At 36.6% G+C, this 21,825-nt stretch overlaps 1 protein-coding gene across 1 annotated transcript; it reads left to right on the forward strand.

The window, feature by feature from the left end:
• Window positions 1-14,858: 14,858 nt before the first annotated feature.
• Window positions 14,859-16,054, forward strand: LOC105105222 (cerebellar degeneration related 1). Its single transcript, XM_010998995.3, is given in 2 exon segments — window positions 14,859-15,849; window positions 15,851-16,054. Coding segments are annotated over 2 exon segments (1,041 nt in total). The 5' UTR covers window positions 14,859-15,012.
• Window positions 16,055-21,825: the final 5,771 nt, after the last annotated feature.

Raw genomic sequence — 21,825 nt, forward strand, 5'->3', positions numbered from 1 at the left:
GAAAATAGAAGCTACTGTGAAAAAGAGGTTTAATTATAAAGGAAACAGTTAATTAGCATTATAAACATAAGTGTCAGATTGAAAAAGAAAATACTGCCTCAAAATAAGGCCTAAATAGCAGAAGGAAGTCAACTTAGATGTCTGGAAGGTCCCATTAAAGTATTCTTTTAGATTATTTGGGGAGAAGTGGAGGGAGAGAGGGGAACGTTAAGAAATGAAAGTGTCAAGCACGGAGAATAGATAGAAGCGAGTCAACATCTGTCTGATAGAAGTTCCAAGTGGTAAAGAAGAGAAAGGAGAGATAGGAAAACTTAATTTAAGGAATAACGGCAGATACACTTCCCTGAGCTGAAGACTGTTGTTTTGAAGCAAAATACTGAAAAATGGCACACTATGGTATGTTGCTTGCAAGAATGGCCGCAATTTTGCCTTAAATCTCATGAACCATCCTCTGTTCACTTCAAACTTTTCTTCTGCAGCTTCCTTACCTCTCAGCCTTCATAGAATTGAAGAGAGTTGAAGTCTTGCTCTGGACTGGGCTTTGGCTTAAAAGAATATTGTGCTTGGTTTGATCTATCCAGAAGACTCAAACTTTCTCCATATCAGCAATAAGGCTGTTTTACTTTCTTATCATTTGTACGCTCACTGGAGTAGCACTTTTAATTTACTTCAAGAACTTTTCCTTTGCATTCACAACTTGGCTAACCGGTGAAGGAAGTCTAGCTTTTGTCCTATCTCAGCTTTCAACATGCCTTCTTCACTAAGCTTATTTCTAGCTTTTGAAATAAAGTGAGAAAAATAAAGTGAATAAAGTGAAATAGTGTCTTAAAGTGAGATATATGTGACTCTTCCTTTCACTTGAATGCTTAGAGGCCACTGTAGGGTCATTAGTTGGAATAATTTCAATATTATTGTATCTCAGGGAATAGGGAGGCCTGAGAAGAGGGAGAGGGATTGGGGAACAACTGGCCAGTGGAGCATTCAGAACACGCACATTCAATGATTAAATTTACTTATTTGGGCACAGTTCATGGTGCCCCAAAACAATGACAATAGTAACATCAAAAATCACTGATCGCAGATCACCATAACAAATATAATAATAATGAAAAGTTTGAAAAATTGCACGAATTACCAAAATGTGACACAGGGACATGAAGGAAGCAAATGCTACTGGAAAAATGGCACCAATAGACTTTCTTGACACAGGGCTGCCACAAACCTTCAATTTGTGAAAAACACAGTATCTGTGAAGCACAATAAAGTGAAGCAGAATGAAACGAGGAATGCCTACATACACACACACACACACACACGCACATTACATTTTCTTTATCCACTTGTTCATCAACGGGCACTTAGGTTGTTTCTATAGCTTGGCTATTGTGAGTGATGCTGAAATGAACATGGGAGTGTAGATATCCTTTAGAGATCCCGATTCTATTTCCTTTGGGTATATACCCGGAAGTAGGGTTGCTAGATGACATGGTAGTTCTATTTTCAATTTTTTGAGGAAACTTCATACTATTTTTCATAGTGGCTGCACCAATTTACACTCCCACCAGCAGTATACAAGGGTTCCCTTTTCTCCACATCTTCACCAATGCTTGTTATCTTTCATCTAATAGCCATTCTAACACTGGTGAGGCGATATCCAATTATGGTATTGATTTCCCTAATGACTAGTGGTGCTGAGAACCTTTTCATGTACTTGTGGGCCATTTGTATGTCTTGTTTTGAGAAACGTCTATTCATATTTTTGCTCATTATTTTTTTCATTGAGTTACTTGCTCTTTAGTTTAGTTTTGTTTTTTGCTGTTAAGTTGTATGTGTTTCTTATACATTTTAGATATTAACCCCTTATTGGATACATGATTTGCAAATATTTTCTCCTATTCCAAAGGTTGCCTTTTCACCCCATTGATTGTTTCGTTTGCTGTGTAGGAGCTTTTTTGTTGAATGTAATCCCATTAATCTATTTTTGCTTTTGTTGCCAATGCTTTTCCTGTTATATCCAAAATAACATTGCTCAGACCAATGTCAAGAAACTTTCCTTATGTTTTCTCCTAGGAGTTTTATGGTTTCAGGTCTTAACATTTAAACCTTTAATCCATTTAGAGATGACTTTTGTATATAGTGTGAGATAAGAATATGTATTCTTTTGCTTCTTAATGGAAAGTTCTGATATATCAGTTAGGTCCATTTGGTCTAGTGTTGTTCAAGTCAGCTGTTTCTTTATTAATTTTCTGTCTGGATTTTCTACCCATTATTTTAAGTGGGGGTATTGAAGTCCCTTGCTATTATTTATTGCTCTCAATTTCTGCCTTCAAATCTGTCAATATTTATATATTTAAGTGCTCTGATGTTGGGTGCATATATATTTATAATTCCTGTAATTCTTTTCTGTTGAATCACTCTTTTATCATTATATAATGACCTTCTGTGTCTCTAGAGATAGTTTTAAAGTCTATTTTGTCTGACATAAACATAGCCACGTCTGCTTTCTTATAGTTACCATTTGCATGAAATATCTTTTTCTGTTCCTTTGCTCTCAGCCTATGTGTATATTTATTAGTAAAGTGAGTCTCTTGTAGATAGCATATGACTAGATCATGTTTATTTAGCCATTTACCCATTGTATGCCTTCTGATTGGTAAGCTAAATTCATTTACTTTTAAGGTAGTTGATAATAAGTGAGAACTTACTGTTGCCCTTTTGTTCATTGTTTTCTGTTTGTCTTGCAGTTGTTCTGTTCGTCACTTTCAGCTTCTTTATTGAGCTTGTTTTTTGTACTTTGGAGCTCTCCTCGAGGTATTCTCAATGGCATGTGGTTGTTTATTCATTGTTTTTGTTGTTTTTGTGGGAGGGATGAGTGTTGGAACTTCCTAGATTGTCATCTTGCTGACATCAGGGCAGAGACAATTTTTAATAACTCAAGGATTTCATGTAAATATAGTCTCTGAAATGGAAACACTCATTCATGCAGGCTTTACCCTCACAACTTAATCATGCCCCAAAGGCCCCACCTCCAAATACCCTCACATTGAGAATTAGGTTTCAACATATGCGTTTTGTGGGGACACAAACATTCAGTCTATAGCACCGATCAAAAGGCATCAAAAGGCTTGTTCCTTCTAAATCCTCTCTAGGATCCCTGCCATATCTTGAGAACAAGGCTGCTGAAGAGTGAGAAAACATGTGGAACAGACACCAATTGTCCCAGCTGAGGTCATCCGAGAGCAGCATAATGCTAGTGACCCCCAAAATATGTGAGAGAGCACAGTCAAGAGCAGCATAGCCATGCACCCGACGCACAGCTGATGGCCACCATTGACGGACTCCCTCTAGCCATACCTGTTGCAATGTGACTTTGCAGCTTTTCCCATTAAAGGGTGGTGCTTATTTCCCCACACCTTGACTCTGGGATCCACTGCAACTTACTCTGGCCAACTGAATGTGGCAGCAGTGATAGTATGCCTGTTCCATCTCTAGGCCTCAAAGGCCTTGCACATTTCTACTCTAACTCTCAGAAGTCTGCCATGCTATGAGAACATACTTGGGCTAGTCTGATGGAGAAGGAAAGACCATGTAAAAGGGAACCTGATTATTCTAACAAAGCCCCAAATATGTGAGAGAACCCAGCCAATAGCAGCAGAACTGCTTCCTAACTTACCCATAGCTGACTGCAGACACATAAGTGAATCTAGCAAGGATGAGAAGAAATGCCCAGCTAACTCTTAAGCTCATGATAATAAAAAGAGTATCAGTTTAAGCCACTGTATTTTCAAATGGTTTGTTATACCACAATAGGTAAGCAATACAGGTCCTATCAACAAAAGTGACCCAGAAAAGAGTCACTTTGTATATCTTTTCTGTGTAATCAAGTTACCACTAAACTCAAAATTGGGCTTTCTGAAATGGAACATCTTAATCCATGTTGATCTTTGCACTAAAACTTTAAATAGATTTTCTCCCTTGTTTTAATAAGATACCATATAAAGAATGTCACTACCTGGGTTAGTGAAAGCTGTGGGGTGTGAGGAAAAGGAGGGTAAGTAAATGTGACTTGGATATAAAATTGCAGTTGAAGTTTGCTGTCTTAATTTTCTGGTGTTTTATGTGTCACTGTTCATGGTAAACAGCCAGAATTGTGAACTATACAGGTATACAGAAATAAGGCCATCTGAACTTTCTGAATACAAATTGAAGTCTGATGATTTTTGGTGTTGGCTAAATTTTTTGCAACAACAGAAAAAGCACTAGTTTCCATAAAAATAAGGCATTAATGTTAACTTTTAGACACTACTTGATATTCTATTTGAGCTACTCATGTCCTACATTTTTGAATTCCCTAGAGGGAGTGGGGTGGAGATTTTTCTTTGCAGATCACTGGGGTTTGAAAAATACTGATGGAGATTGTCTGGAGCTATATAAGTTGTGGCCGTTTAAAAGAAATTTAAGCTAATAGAGAGAAAATGAAGGCTGCTTAATGGGAGTGAGCCTACCAGTGCTGGAATCTGAACTCATGGTGTGGTTTTGTAACACACAGCATGGTATAATAGCCAGGAGAAAAGGAGAAAAAAATGGTAACATAAAAACACAAATGAAAAATTGGATTAATAAGTCTTCAGTAAACCAGATAAAAAGAAACAGTGCCTTAAAAGCCATAACATGAATGTAAGTATATTTTTGAAAAAAGCAATCCTTTTGCTTCATCACGAAAGTGGGTAGCAGCCACCATGTTACCCTGTTCTACCCCAAGCACTCATGTGGAACTACTCCCACTCCTAGCATCTTGAGTTTGGTCTCTCAATTTTTGAATAGAAAGAAACTGGGGTCCGTAGACAGTAGCATACTTTAAAATCAGCCTGGAACATGCTGTTCTTGTGAGGAAGCAAGGACACTTCCAAAGGTGTCTGAGTTGTGGCATAGGAGTCAGCATAAAATCACCACCACTGGTCCATGAAAATTTGAATGTCAAAAAAGTGATTTTGGTCCCCTGGAACCAGTGGAGTCTGTGAAAGGCCAAATGTCCATGATGATGCTCGAGAGGGACAACATAAAGTAAGAGAGATACTAGTTGTAAAAAATGCATATGGGATCGCAGTCCTAAGACAAACTCCGTATTAGGGCCATCTGAGTCTGGATATTAAGTTGGATCTGTGAGCTATTTCATCTACTGGGAACCTGGGGGCAGATACTACATAAGCACCTGAGCTCGACCTCATTTTTCACATTGCTGATGAGGACAGAACTTTTTCTGATGCTGAACTTGGTTCAGAATGGAGGCACAAATTTTGGTGTATTCTTGAATTCATAAGACCCACAAATAAAAGATGGTTGGTATAATGAGTTTAGATGCATCAGGACCTGTGTGGATTTTTGCAACTATATGTTCCCAGGGATTCTAGGGACCCAAGAGAAACTTGGCTGCGATATGAAAAAACAGACTTTATACCACACTTCAGGGGAAAATCATGTGTTTATTCAATAAAAATGAGAAATGCAGGCAAGAATGGAGATGACTTGGCGCTAACAATGGTAACCAGGAAAACATACTGTCTCAGCAATTACTAGCGATGTGGCTGTGAAATTAAGTAAGCTATTAAGTTAAAGTCATAAAGTAGAAACAACACCAAAAATATTTTGACATCTAGAAAAGGGGCAGTGGTTCATCAAGAATTCAGCTTTGTTGATCCAGAGAATGCTGCCTCATGAGGACAGTATTGCTTACACTGAAATCCCTTCTATGCACTTTGAGGGCAGAGTGATCTGAATGAGATGGTAGGAGAAATAAAAATGTAAAGTATGCTAAAGACCTTATCTTTCTGTGGTAGGAACACTGTAGATAACTGATTATTTCTTGGCATTTATAAGAAAATGTTTCCTCAGTGCCTAGAGATTTGGGGCCCCATTCCTAGCTCCATTCTAGGGTGAGAAGGGCCACACTGACTAACGCAGAAGCAAAGTCTCTGTTGAGGTATCAGATCTCGAGTAGTTGATAGAAACTTCCAGAGGAACTCCGGGTCATGGACTAAATGCTGATATGCCCCCAAACAACTCTCAAGGAAATGACAGAATAACTATCTTTGCTGGAGAGGGTTCAGAAACTACAGAAACTGGGGAAAGGTTTAAGTTGAGGTGATGTTCACCAGCACTGTTATAAAGGAAAAACTGTAAAGAAACCTTTGGTTTGGAGTGAGAGGTTAATGTCAATCTTAAAGTTAAAGCAATTTAGGACACAGTCAAATGTCCCTCTTCAATAGATATCAAATGCTCTAAGGTTTCCTGGTCAAAAATGAACCCTGCTCCCACATTTTTGTGGCCAGAATGTTGCATCCTTGAAGATGCGAGTCTTCCTTAATGGAAAACTATCATGACGGAAGAATAACTTACCTTCTAAGGCAGGTATCTAGACTCTTTGTGGTTGGGTAGGACTCCAAGAAAACATAGGAAAGAGTAGAGAACAAAATAAACAAAAGTAAAGGAAGGAAAAATGCTGATTTATAAGGGAGTGAGGAAACCAGTCTGACTAGAGTGGATGGTCCACAGTCAAGTAGATAACAGGAATGGTTACAGAGGGAAAGTCATGGAGGACTCGGATGTCAGGTGTAGACGTTTAGATTTAATAAGGAATTGATTTCTATGAAGAAAATGATATTCTAAGAAGATAATCTGGTACAGTGAAACAAGATGGACAGGTGTAGTGAGGGACTGAGAGGTTTGTGGAAGGATATAAAATCCAGATGATGGGAGCCTGAGCAAAGAGAATGAGACTGGCAAGGAACAAATACTGGATGCATTTAAAAGTAGATGATTTTATTTTTTTATTAAAGAAGTAATATATGCTCACTTTAAACGTATCATTTTTAACATAAATTTTAACAATACAAAAAATAAAATAAAATATGTATATATCAGTGCAACTACTCTTAGAAGTGATATTTCAAACTCTTAAACCACTATATAGGAAGGAGGAAACACACTCACAAATCTAGCAAGAAGGAAAAAAAATTTTAATGACATAATTATTAATAAATATTCCAGAATTATAATCTATGTGAAAGGGTTAATTATGAATTAATAGGCAGACATTCTCAGATGAAGTAAAAAAAAATCTCATCATGTGCTGTTTTGAAAAGATACATCTACAGCAAAACACAAGTAAGTTGAAAATATTGGATAAAGACTCACCAGACAAATGCTAACAAAAATCAAGTAGGGGTGACATAAAAAAGTCAAGACAAAAAGCATTAAATGGGTTAAAGCAGATTTATTTATTTTGTGAATTAACTATAATCCAATAAGACAGTCATGAAATTTAACACAATGAAAAACTTCAAATACATAAAGCAAAAGAGGTTAGAAATAGGAGACTGTAATAAAAACAACAGTTGGAGATTTTACATACTTTTATCTGAAAATTTATATCAAGCAGATAAAAAGGGAAAATCTGAATAACAATAAACAAGTTTGATTTAATATGTAGAAATATGATAAAATACTACCCAAACAAAAAGAAAATACAAATTGCCCATGGAATATTCATAAAAATGTATTACATTAGGACACAAAATATTCCAAAATATATAATTCAAGCAGTAAACATTCTCCATCCATGAGACAGTATAAGTAGTAAGAAGGGGAAAAAAAGATAGAAAAACAAAACAAAACATCAACTAAAACCTAACTATGTTGAAATACATAAGTACACTTCTAAAGAACTCTTGGATTAAAAAGAAAAACAAAACTAGTTACAGATGAGGTGACAAAAGAAGAACTATGATAACACTGCATGTGAAAACTATGGGATGCAGTCAAACATGTATCCAGGGGAACATTTATAATTTAAGTGCATAAATAGAAAATAAGAAAGATTGAAAAATAAAGCAAGCATTCACTTAAATAATCTAGAAAAAGATCAAACCGAACCAAAGAATAGAGAGAAGGAAGTAACAAATGCAGAAAGTGATATATTTTAAAAACACATTTTTTTCGAAGTTGAAAATAAAATACACAAACGTATGGACAATCCTATTAAGAAAAAGAACAGAAAAGGGATACAGCCACATACATGCAAATTAATACACAGTAGAAAATATTATATACAACTTCCAATCAATACATTTGAAACTCCAGATGAAATGGGAGAGTTTTACAGACAAATTGACAAAATTTACCCGAGGAGAGGAGGAAAACTTGGATAGAGCAATCATCAAAGAAATTGGAAGATTTACATTTCTACCCACCCCCTCCCCAAATAAGCACCAGGACAAAATGATTTTATGGGAGACTGTTACCAACTGTTCGAGGAAACAGTTTGTGTCCAAGTGAACATACATTTTAAAATAAGAAAAAAAAAATCCAGTTCATTCACAAAGGTAACACAATCGTGATATTAAATCAGGAAAACAGTACCACACAAAAGAAAACAGTAAATGAGAGTTTCCCAAGTGCGCTTTAGCACGTTGGCGCCCTGTGGCTGGGTTGCACGGGCAATGTGATATTTACCTCCTAACGCTTTGGGGCACGGGGTGCAGCCAAGCAGAGCCCAGGAAGCCAGCTGCCTCTGCCCTGAGCAATGTTGTTCATTTAGCACAATGTGCCATGATTTGAAAAGGGTAAGGAGGCACTGCTTTAGGGGCTTGTTAACATAGAGATTTGTATTCTAAATGAAATATCAACTTAGTCAAAACACCACTACCAAGTCAGTTTTATCCCAAAAATGCAAGAATAGATCAATATTAGGAAATCTATTAGCACAATTAATACATTAATGGATTAAAGAGAATGACTGCATTATCACCTTGGCAGATGCCAGAAAAGGCCTTTGATAGCATTCTATACCTGTTCCTGACAAAACTTTAAGTCAGTCAGGAATCAGGAACATTTCCTAAACAGAAGGGCATTTCCATAACTTGAAAAAGGGTTATCTATCAGAAACAATGTCAATCGTCATATTTTAGAATGAAGCAATGAGTTATTCCTATTAAGGTCAAAAACAAGAGAAGGATGCGTGCTGTTTATTAATCCATATAAATCTGCATTGTCCTGAAAATCATAAGATCTTTAACAAAGTGCTAAAAAGGAAAAAATTAGATGTAAACATTACCAAGGAAAAGACAAACATTTCATTATTTACAACTGACATGATTGTGTACCTAGGAATTCAAGCTAATTAACTGGAGGAAAAAAACCCCTACAGAACTAAGAGATGCACGATAAATGCAAAACTCGTATATCGTAAAGATACCAATTCTTGAAACATTACTCAAAAGGTCCGAGGCACTTCGAGGGATTTTGTTTGTTTGTTTTATGGAAGTTGATGAGTTGATTCTAAAATTCATCTGGAAAAAGAGAATGTACAAAAATAGCCAAGTAAATTCTGAAAAAAAAAAAAAGAAGAATGAAGGGGGAGCGGGCTCCTCAGATTTCAAAAAGAATTGTAATGCTACAGTAATTAAAGCAGTGAGGTACTAGCTCGGTAATAGGCAAAAACTGAACAGAAAAGAAACATAAGCAGCATACCCATTGAGAGAATTCCAAATCAGGGCAGATATAATTCAATACAAAAACTAAATTCGGAAAACTAGCTATCTGTTGTGAAAAATTAACATAGGTCCCTACTTTCCACCATACATGCTACAAAAAACTAATTCCATATAGAGTAAACCACTAAATAATAAAAAATACATAAACTACTAGAAGAAAATATAAAGTATTTTAATAATCTTGGGATAGAGAAGCCTACCTAAGTATAAGATAAAAACAAGAAACTATAAAAGAAAGACGAAAATGTTTGCCTTTTTCCATAATAAAATTTTATGGCAAATACCGGCATAAATAAAATTTTTAAAAGATAAATAACAGGCATTTGCAATCTATAGCAGACAAAAGGATACCAGCTCTAATATCCAGAGACAGCCTAGAAATCAAGAAGGGAAACAAACAAATGACTCAACAGAAAACGAGGCAAAGGATATGAACGAGCAGTCTCCAACAGAAGAAATACAAATAGCTAATAAAGATATTAAAGGTGCTTAAGTTTACTAGTGATTAGGGAGAAATAACTTAAAACAATGAAATTCAATTTTTCATCCAAACTGATGACAAAAATTAAAAAGATGTCCAGCATGCCAGGAGGACAAGCTATCTCAAACCCTTTGACGTAGCAGCTCTACTTCTAAGGTACTAGCCTATGAAAATACTTCTTAATGTGCAAAAGATAGATTAAAAAGGATGTTTCTTTATAGCATTATCTGTAATAGTAAAAAAACAAACTGTTAGCAACGTAAAGATCTATCATGTGGAAAGAGTTGGATACATTATATAGTATACCCTACGATGGAATTCTACTAGCTGTTACAACGACGACTTTCTATTGAGCCCAGAGGTGGGGGGTGCGGGTTGAGCAAGTCGTAGAATAACATGTATGGGACAATTTCGCTTTATAAAACACACAAGTACACAGGCACATAGACAGAAAAGGTGTTTGGAAGATACAAAGCAAACAAATAATCATGGCTGTCTCTGGGCTGTGGAACTAGGAGAGGGCTATTTTCACCAGTTACTTTATCTACCACTGTACTTTTTACTTTTATAATAAGTATGTATTATTTTTGTAACAGAAAAAAATAAACTCATTCTATAACATTTGGATTTTTAAAAAATTATAAGGAAACAGAAAAAAAGAGAAATGAATTCTTTATCACACAGAGGCATTAAAGTGTCAACACTTTTCTTATCAGTCCTGTTAATGCATTTTTAACATATCTGCGATCTTATTTAACATAATTTGGGGATTATCTTTCAATTAAGATAATACTGTATTTTCCCTATAGAAATCTCACAGAATAAAGAGACACAAGAGAATAAAAAGCACATGTATTCCCATCACCTGGAGATAATTGCTTAAGATCTCATGAAATTCAAGTGCACAGAATTGGATTATGAGTAATCCAACACACTGTCACGGAACATGCACGCTCTCTCACTGAACAACTGATATTGTTGCCCACAAACTTGTTCCTTTATTTAATTTTCATAATAATCATACAAGCATTAAGTAGTCAATGTTTTTAATTATGTAATGAATACCCACCCACCCATCCAACCTGAGCACTAGTATACTGCCAATAACTTCCATCTACTGCTGTGATCTTCTCCTACCCCTTTTCCTCAGCCCCAGTGACCATTATCCTGAATTTCTGATTGCTGTTCCTTTGCTTCTTAATAAAATATTTTTAATCCCAAACATATATGTACATTTAAATAATACAGCTTTTAGTTTTACTTGTTTTTGAATAACATACAAAGAATAGCCTCTTATATGTAGTCTTCCGGGACTTGGTATCTTAATTTAACATGATAGAAGTAAAATTTACCCATATTATTATTATGTGTAGCTGCAGAGCATTCATTTCACTGCTGTATAATATCCCATTCTGTAAATATATCACAATCGATTCATTTTCCTTTTGGGACTTCTGCTACCAATATTTTAGTGTATATTCTATTGGTCATTTTTTTGAAGACATTAACATAGTTTTCTTTCTACAAAATCTGAATATTATATTTTCATGTGAGCTGTTTCTCTCACTACTGAGACCTTGTGAACATATTCCCATTTTGGTAAATATTCCTCTGTGGTATAAATTTAAAAGACTGCATAATATCTCATCATATCATTGCAATACAAGTCTATTTAACAATCCACAATTGTTAGACATCTGATTGCTTATAATTTTTTTTTGCTGTGATAAGCATTATGGATGCACATATTCTCTGGCTCATAAACTCTCCTTTTAATAATTTATCCTAAGTAATATCTGAATATATTTGCATATAATCACATACAGGGCCACCATGAGGGATGACAAAGTTTTTGTTCTGCACAACAGTGTACGTGCTCATCACAGCAGTTTTTATAATACAAGAAAAACTGGAAATAATTTAATGCCCATCAATAAGACAAAGTAAATAATTTATGTATTAAAGTTATAATATAAGGGGGAGGGTATAGCTCAAGCGGTAGAGCGCATGCTTAGCATGCACAAGGTCTGGGGTTCAATCCTCAGTACCTCCTCCAAATATAAATAAATAAACCCAATTACCTCCCCTTCATAAAAAAAAAGAAAAAAATTTAAAAAACATATTTTTTTAAAAAAATTAAGGTATAATATAGATGCACTCTTGCTGACAGAAAGAGATGTCTACAGTTTATTGTTAAGTGAAAAAATAGGTTAAAAGGCAGTATAATTCCATTTTGTAAAAGAAAATAAACACACTTCTGAAACAGTATGGAAGAGCATACACCAAAAACCCTACAGCAATTATCTGAGTACTGAGTTTGAGATTTTAATTTTTTAACTTTGCTTACTTAGATTTTGAAGTGTTTTCAACAGTAAAACTTGATTACATGTATAATAAAAAGATGAATAAACAATGAATGTTTATGAACAATCTTTTAAATATTTTTCCTGAATGTAAAATACTTTCACACTGTAAGAAATTTGGAAGAAAATAAGAACATAAAGAAGTAAACAAAAACCACACATAATCATACCAATTAATTCACAATCTCCAATGTATTTATTTGTAGTCATTTATCTCTGATTATATATACTTAAAATAATTGCAATCATACTTTATATAATCTTATATGCTGATTTCTGATTTAACATTGTATAATATGACCATATCATAAATAATTTAATGGAAGAATATTCTATCACATGGAAATAGCATGTTGATTTAATCATGCCCTTAAAATCAGACCTTTAGGTTTTTCTGTATTTCACTATACCAAATAACTATGTGAGGAATATCTTTGTGCATGAATTACCCACGTTTTAGATAATTTCCTTGAGTCAATTCATTGAACTGAAAATACTAAATCAAAGAATACCAACATTTTCATATCCCTTGATATATATTGCCAAAACTATAATTACTATACATTTTAAGGTGTCACGGAGTAGTAGGAAAAAAAGTCAGAATATGTTAATCCCATGCCCATCTGTAGTACTTGCTGTTTAACCTCTAATTAGGTAAAACTCATAGGTTATTTTGATAATCAAATGAGAAAATAGCTCCTTAGGTCACCATAAATATTACTTCCTCAGAAATGCTTTCCTTGACTTTCCAGACTCTTACAGCATCCTATACTTACTTTTCTTTCATGGCCTTACAACAACTAATAAATAATGATTCAATTATTTGTACATTGTCTGTTTCCCTCAAATGATTTTAAGCTCCATTAAAATATACCTGGTACACAGCTGACACTCAATAAGTATTTGTTGAATGAAAAGAATGAATGAATGAATGAATGAATGAATGAATGAAGTGACAGCACTTTGTAAACTAAATCATTAGACATTTGGAAGATATTTCAATTATTATTATTATTCATAATTTGTGTTATAATATAGATGATTCTAGGTCTTTAAGTTATTTTTCCCTAATCACTAGTAAACTTAATGCTTGTCATGCTAACCAGAGGCACAGGTAGAAACAATCCTGGAAGCACCTGGTAGGCGCTGAGACTTGGAGAACCAAGTAGTTAGTTCTCTAGGTTAGCATGCTATGAGTTAAACAGTTATAGTTACCAGTGGTCGGACACAAGGCAGTGGTCAGGAATCCAGGAGGTCAGTGATATTTGAAGAAGCAGGTGGATCCTGGAGGTCAGAAACAAACTAATGGTAAATGGTCTAGATAGTAAGGTACAAACTGGAGGATGGTCAGTGATCAGGGATTAAACCAGATGGGAGAGTTAAATTCCAAGCATCAGTACTCAAAGCATAGAGCTATGAATATGATTTTAAAGCAAAGGGTACTTGAATTCAGTGCTCCCTTATATTATTTCTATCCAAACTGAAAATGATATCAGGAAGTGTCTGTGCCTAGTTCCATAGATATGAGCAAGGAAATGGTAGTAGCTAGTTGAGGAATGAGATCTGTGAACACAAATAAGTTCTGATAAATGACAGGATAAAGTGAGACCATTGATATATATGATCTTAAAATACTTTACACATAAAATGGGAGCAATCAAGCTTCAGATCCTGTAATTCCCATCTTGATTTTCAACAGCAGATATTATGGCATAATGGATAGCATCATGGACTCTGGAAACAGGCTAGCTGGGTTCAAATCCTAGAACTGTACTTTAGTGCTTGTGTCCTTTGGACAAGTTACTTCACCTCTGTGTGCCAGTTTCCTCATCTGTAAAACAGGGATGATAGTACCTACCTTAATGGGTTCTTGTGAAGATTAAATGAGTTGATGCATGTAAGGACCTTAGAACAGTGCCTGGACGTAGCAAATGCTATGTTAATGTTATTATTATTATTATTATCATCATCATCATCATCATCATTATTACTTATGTCACATAAGACCAAACAACAAAAATTGATGTTACAAAAAATAAATACACTGTATGTTAATTTCATCTAAAATAATACAGTCTCTAAACAAGTATTTTTCTCATTAAAATAAGAATTTCACTTGTAACTAAACAGAGTTGACTGTATAAAAAATATAAGCATTAGCAAATTAGCAAAATTTATCACAGCAATCCCATCTGTGTGTTTATAGAAGCTGTTTTATGAACACTATCTTTAAAAGTTGTAAAGAATAAATATACATTTCCTAGTAGCAAAAAACACTATTAAGCTGCAGTACAGTTGATCCATAAGATCTAGTCTATAAGAAGGAATGCCCTATTCAATTTTTTGAAGCTAATTCTACCAGAAGCAGGAATTTTTGAGTTGGAAGACTTGTCTGTGGAGAAATCTGAACATGGAAATGCTCAGACTTGGGAAGACTAATCTTGAAAAAGTCTGGACCTGGGGAAAGGGCAGAAGACCTGGACTATGGAACATGTTAAAAATACCTGGATATCGTAGACACTGGAAGACCTGAATGTTAGAAGACCGGTACACTGGAGACGTTGGAAGACGTGGATATTGAGCCTGCTGTTGGAAGACTGAGTATTTGTCGGAAGACATGGAGGTGCTGGAAGACGTGGAGATGCTGGAAGACATGGAAATGCTGGAAGACAAGAAGACGCTGGAAGCCCTGGAGATGCTGGAAGACTTGGAGGTGTCAGAAGACATGGATTTTCTGGAAGACGTGGCTTTGTTGGAAGACGTAGATTTTCTGGAAAATGCAGCTATGGTGGAAGACGTGGATTTTCTGGAAGATGCAGCTATGGTGGAAGACGTGGACTTTCTGGAAGACACGGCTATGTTGGAAGACATGGACTTTCTGGAAGATGCAGCTTTGGTGGAAGACGTGGATTTTCTGGAAGATGCAGCTTTGGTGGAAGGCATGGATTTTCTGGAAGACACAGCTTTGGTGGAAGACGTGGATTTTCTGGAAGACACGAATTTGATGGAAGACACAACTTTGTTGGAAGACAAGGATTTGCTGGAAGACATGGATTTTCTGGAAGCCATGGATTTGATGGAAGACATGGATTTTCTGGAAGACTTGGATAGGCTGGAAGACCTGGAGGTCATTGGAAGACATGGATTTCCTGGAAGACATGGCTTTTCTGGAAGACATGGATTTTCAGGAAGACCCGAATTGTCCGGAAGACCTGGATTATTTGGAAGACATAAATTTGCTGGAAGACCAGGAGGTTACTGGAAGACACGAATTTTCTGGAAGACATTAATCTCTAGGAAGACATAAATTTGCTGGAAGACTTGACTTTAGTGGAAGACGTCACTTTATTGGAAGACCTGGATTTAGTGGAAGACATAGATTTTTGTCTGGAAGACGTGGGTTGACCGGAAGACTGGATTTGGTGGAAGACATGGACTAGTTGGAAGAATTGGATTTTTCTGGAAGATCTGTATTTGATGGAAGACGTAGATTTTTCTGGAAGACGTGAACTGGGTGGAAGACTTGGATTTCTTTCCGGAAGACACAGATTGACTGGAAGACCTGGATTTTTTCCGGAAGACGTAAATTAGCTGGAAGACTTAAATTGGTGGAAGACATAGATTTTTCTGGAAGACGTGGATTGGCTGGAAGATCTTGAAATTGTTGGAAGACATGGATTGTCTGGAAGACATGGATTTTCTGGAAGACCTTGATGTTGTTGGAAGACTTGGAATTAGTTGGAAGACTTGGAGTTGCTGGAAGACCTGGAGTCGTTGGAAGACCTTGACATTGGCGCCATTGGAAACCCTGGACATTGGAGACATTGCACAGGATGTTGGAGACATTGGAAGCCTTAGATTTTGAGGACATTCGTTATTCTGAACATTGGAGACTTTGGAGGCCCTGAGTGTTGGAATTAGTGGATATTGGAAGCCGCGAATACTAGAAGCCCGAAACACTAGAGACATTGCAAGTCCTGTACCTTGAAAGCCCTAAACATTGGAAGATATGAACAATAGAAGATCTAGACATTTAGAAATTTCGAAATCATAAGCCTTGGATATTGGGAGACACTGGAAAACCTGTATATTGATACATTCATGCTAAAAGACATAGAATTTGGAAGATATAATTTTCATGATGCTGGAAGTCAAGAATGTTGGCAGCCCTGAACTTTAGGACACCCGAAGAGATAAGGACATAAAGAGACCCACCCATTCAGACACCAGGGTTGTTGAAATATCTGAATGTTAGAAGATCAGGTCCTTAGAGATATTGAAAGACTTGGACATTGGAGGAACTTGTGATGACAAGACATTATAAAATCAGGCTCCAGGAGACACTAAAAGTTATAGGAACTGAATGATCTATGTGATGGAAGACATGGGAAGAGCTAGACTTGGACACAATAAAATACATGGACTCTAGAAGACCTGTATCTAGGACACATTGGAGGATTGGGAACATAGAAACACTGGAAGTTAGAACTCTAGACTCTGAAAGACAAGACCTGGAACTTGAAGACAGATTTTTGGAGATATTAGCAGACCTAGACTTTTAATGTCCCCAATAGTGAGGAGATTAGAAAACACTGGCCTTGGAGATGCTGCAGGCCAGAGAGTAGAAGACACGGATATTGTAACATTTAGAAGATCTGGCAATTGGAGATGTTAGAAGCTATGGAGCCCAGAAGACCTGATGCTAGTGACACTGAAGAATTGAAAGACCTAGTCTTAGAGCTGTTGGAAGGCCATGTTGAAAAACATTGGCAATATTGAAAGACTTTACTATTAGGACCTGATGTTACAGTAAAGGTCATAAGGCTACTCTAACAGTCTTTATGATTATGGCATCTCTTTCACTAAACAGTAAAACACAGAGAAAGGACTTTTTAAGATGACATAGAAGAAGCAGGGAAATTCAATTAAAAGTAGTTTCAATGGGTTAGAAACTACTTCAGAGTCTCAATGAACAGGGCTTCTGGGTATGTATTGACTGACAGCATGGGAATGAGAAATTATCAAAGATTAAGCAATATAAAGGCCAGGGGAACTACTTGGCTTTAGATCAGGGGTCAGCAAAAGTCTTCTGTAAAGAATCAAATAATAAATATTTAAAGTTTTGCAGGCCATATGATTTCTGTTGCAACTACTCAACTCTGCCATTGTAGTGCAAGCCACAGACAATATGAGTAAACAAGTTGGGCCAGATTTGGCCCAAGTGCCTTAGTTTGCCAGGCCCAGCTCTAGATGCCAAATCTGGGGTATGGTAAACTTAAGTACATTCCAGGCTAGCGTTCACATGCAGAAGGGATAGAGCAATTTGAAGCCCAACGACAAATAAAGATACCGTGTATGTGATGATACTCAGGAGATGAGGCTGGCGAGAACCTAAGAATGGAGTTTAGATCTCCGATTGATTGTTTCAGGATTGTAACAAAGAGATTTGTATTCAGAGCCAAAATTAAGTGAGTAGCATTCAGGGCCCCAGCCCAAGGGGCTAAGATTCAGTGAGGATGCTCTAATTCTGTAGATTGGAAGCTTAAGAAGAAAACTAACAAAGAAACTCACCTCTACAGACTAGGGTTATCCTGCCAAGACTAAACACCACTCACGCAGAGAAAGAGTCCCCAGCCCAGGACAGACAAGAAGCCAGTGGCAAAGCCCTCCCTCTAAGTCCCTTGTTCTTGTCCTTAGGGCACTCATCACCCCACTGCCAAGTAATCAAGAGCCTACTCTAGGTGTCTGCAATGATGGAGGAGAACAGGAAGGAGATTACAGCTTGACAGGCTCATCTCAGGCACTCTGGCTTCAGGTGCTAAGTCTGATTTCTGATCTTACCCACCAGAGACTAAATGACAAGCTTAAGAGATGAAGATTGAACTATAGGCTGAAGATCTTTAGTACTTAAGGCCGAGGGAGACAAGTACTATCACATATATTGCATGAAAGCAAACACTGGAAGACAAAACTGGTTAACATACACTGGGATTGGGCCTAGATTAAAAGATTAAGGAGTGGAATATACAGACAATGGGCAGCCACTGATGATTTTTGAACAAGAAAGTACCAGAATCAGAATTGTGCACAAGGAAAGTTAGTCAAGCAGCAAGGTGCTGAATGCCAAAGACTACTAAGCATATACACTAGAGCACCGAAGACTCCAAGTTCAAACACTTAAAGGGTTGGGATGTGAGTTATGAGGTCACTACAGTTGAGTTAAGGCAGTGCAGCTCTGCTGCTTGGCAGGCGTGGCGTTACAGTTATGATGAATACTCAGCATTCTGAATACCGCTATTTCAAACTTCTTGAATGCCACCACATGAAACACAAAGAAGTTCAGAAGCTAGTTATGAAGAACTGTCTTGTCCTCACCTAGAAAGATTACTTAGACATCCAATTTCTCCCAAAGGCAGCTGCGTTAAGAACTTCTGTGGTTTAAGCAAAGCTTTATCTTTGACTCCTATTAACACAGAATGGCTTAATTATCTTAAAAATGGAACCAAGTGGATGGATTATTTTCTAAAGAATAGGAATACATCCATGTGAAAAGAGTCATTACCTCTATTCTCTATATAAATAAATGTCATGCAATGATAACCACATAATAAATATAGCATACAGATTCACTGCCGGTCAAGGTGTTACAGGGACGAAGGAATTATTATTTCAGGTCTCTCTCACAAGCCAACAAAGAAAAATATTTAACATCAATTTTTATTTCTTCTCCCTTCTTAAAACCATCATGCATAACTTGTTTTGAGAAAAATTTGATAAAAATATCAAAATATTAAAATTTTGTAAAGACAGGAGTAAACGAGCATAGTCTAGTTCGATAATGCTTACTCATGTTGTAATAATAATAATAGCAACAATTTATTGCGCGCTTACTATGTGCCAGGCACTGTACTAAACGCTTCATACAATCTCATAGCAATCTTACAATGCAAGCATTTTCGACCCCGTTTTACAGATTGGAAACCTAAGTTTGAAATGGTTAAAAAACTCATGGCCACAGTTACAGAGCTGGCAATCCGCAGGGACAGAATTGAAAGCAGGCAGGTCTGTGTCATTCCAAAGCCAAGGCCCCCTGCTGACTTCTCACACCCCAAGAGCCCAAGGGTTATCCCACCAGGACTGAGTACCACTCATCCAAAGAGACAGAGTCCCCAGCCCAGGGCAGACAAGAAGCCAGTGGCAAAGCCCTCCCTCTAAGTCCCATGTTCTTGTCCTTAGGGCACTCATCACCCCACTGCCAAGTAATCAAGAGGCAGCTCTAGGTGTCTGCAATGATGGGTTAATCATACCTTTGGCTTTATATAGGAAGTATAACATCTCAAGCACATGATATTCATATTTAATTTCTCAATATTTGCTATTCATGCAATGAAATGTACTCTTTAGCCTTTCATCTGTTTTCTCTTTGATTTTATGGTTTCCAAGAACATACCCTCTGGTCATAGCACATAATACTTATTTCTGAATTCTTAGAAAAATAACCATAACACACTGATATCAAAGGCCATTAAAAGGTAATAAAACTATGTAAAGTTCAGTAGTCAATGCATTTCACAGCACAAACACGGTGCACACACTCTTTAGACTATACACGCTGTAAGCCCTTATTAGCATTCAGGTGCCGGCAGCTACATAACCCAAATGTGGCGTTTAAAGAGCCTTCTTTGCATTTTGATCTTAAAAGATTTTAGGCAAACAAAAGGCTCTTTTTAAATGTAATGCCAGTTTTCTAATATTTTCTACAAATTTCAGCAACCTGGGCTGTCCTTTCTCTCCATCTCCTTTTGCTTTTTTTCCCCTTTGCTCCAGTTGTTAAATATGTCTATAGAAAAGGAAATGTCCATGCACTTCGTGATATGGAACACAAGCATTTCCCTGAACCATTTGACAACAGAAAGAGTCTTTCCACTCACACTAGGCATAAAATATACTAAAAGAAATTTCGGCCTTTCAATTTGAGGGACTATCCTTAACATTAAAAAGAAAAAAGAAATACCCATGTACATGGTGTTATTGTCATTAACTTCTATTTCTACCACTTAATCTATACCAACTTTCACATCCTCTTGTCAGTTCCACTGACTTGTTAAACTCAACTGTATTAAAATATTCCATCTTTACCCTCATCAATGATACTTCTTAGATTAGTTTAACTGGGTATTTCCTTACACAAGAATTAGATGTATCCCAATATTTTATTTCAAATGGCCTGGGACCTAGACACATGTTTCCATATATCAAGCCAAAGTCTAGACATTCCTACCACAACCAGAATCCTACAATAGTCAATTTCCCATTGTACTATTTTATATGAACAGTTCCTGGTTGATGATATAAAATTATTAGGAAACCACATTCTTTAAAGGCATATAGAGCTACTGATTATGCTGGTAAAACAATAACTGACTTAAAAATATGTATCTCTAGGTATGATTAAGAGTATGCCAATTATCCATGGAAACTTGAAACAGTAACACAAAGTTCTCTGCTTTGGTTTATGGAAACAATAGATACAAAATGTTAAAGTGTTTTATTCACAATATCTATGCATTATTATTTTCCCCAAACCTTATAAGTCAGAAGAAAAAGAGCAATTATCACATAGAAAGAAACTCACAGGAGGTACCCTATCCTTCCTTTCAGGACGTTGATGTTAAACTTATTTCCCTTTTTTCTATGCCATCTATACCCACCTCTCTTTTCTGGGAGGGACTAAAACATGGTAAAGCTTGACCCACAAGAACGATTTTTAAAATAAGAAGAACACAATACAGTTTAATATTACTACTTACCTTGGTCTCTTATGAAAAGGCTTAGGTACTCTCAAAATCAACCAATGAGGTCAATGCACCTTTCTCTCAAGGTCACAATGTCAGAGATAGAAGGACGTTAGAGACCAAGTGGTCCTATTTGCTCATTTGACAGATACGGAAAGAGTAGTGTGATTTAACTAAGACCATCACTGAGCTAGTAGTGGCAGAGCAGAAACTTGGAATCAAGGTTTCCTCGCCCCTGAGCCCGTACCATTTGTATTATATTTTCTGTTATAATTATGTTCAGACTCAGAGCAGTGGTCTGCAACCATGGCTGCGTAAAAAAATCACTTGAGGAGCTTTCAAAATATATAGCTGCTGGCCCCAGTCCTGATTCAGCATTTCTAGGGGCAGGTTCCAGAAATCTGTATTTTTCGAAGCTCCCCATAATGATTTTGATGTGCAGTGTTGAAAACCACCACGGCTTCATGAAAAGTGTAAGCTTTTCTGGCCCTGGGGCGAGTCACTACATCCACCTCACCCTGGAATGGGTTTTCAACTTTCATCTGCCTCTTTTGAACTTGTTGAGGAACGTCTGCCCACTCATCTGTAACTACGCAAGCAAGACCTTTTAACTTTTGTAATTTTTTTCTTTTCTC

This window comes from Camelus dromedarius, chromosome X (genome assembly GCF_036321535.1).
Source record: "Camelus dromedarius isolate mCamDro1 chromosome X, mCamDro1.pat, whole genome shotgun sequence".
Taxonomy (NCBI): Eukaryota; Metazoa; Chordata; class Mammalia; order Artiodactyla; family Camelidae; genus Camelus; species Camelus dromedarius.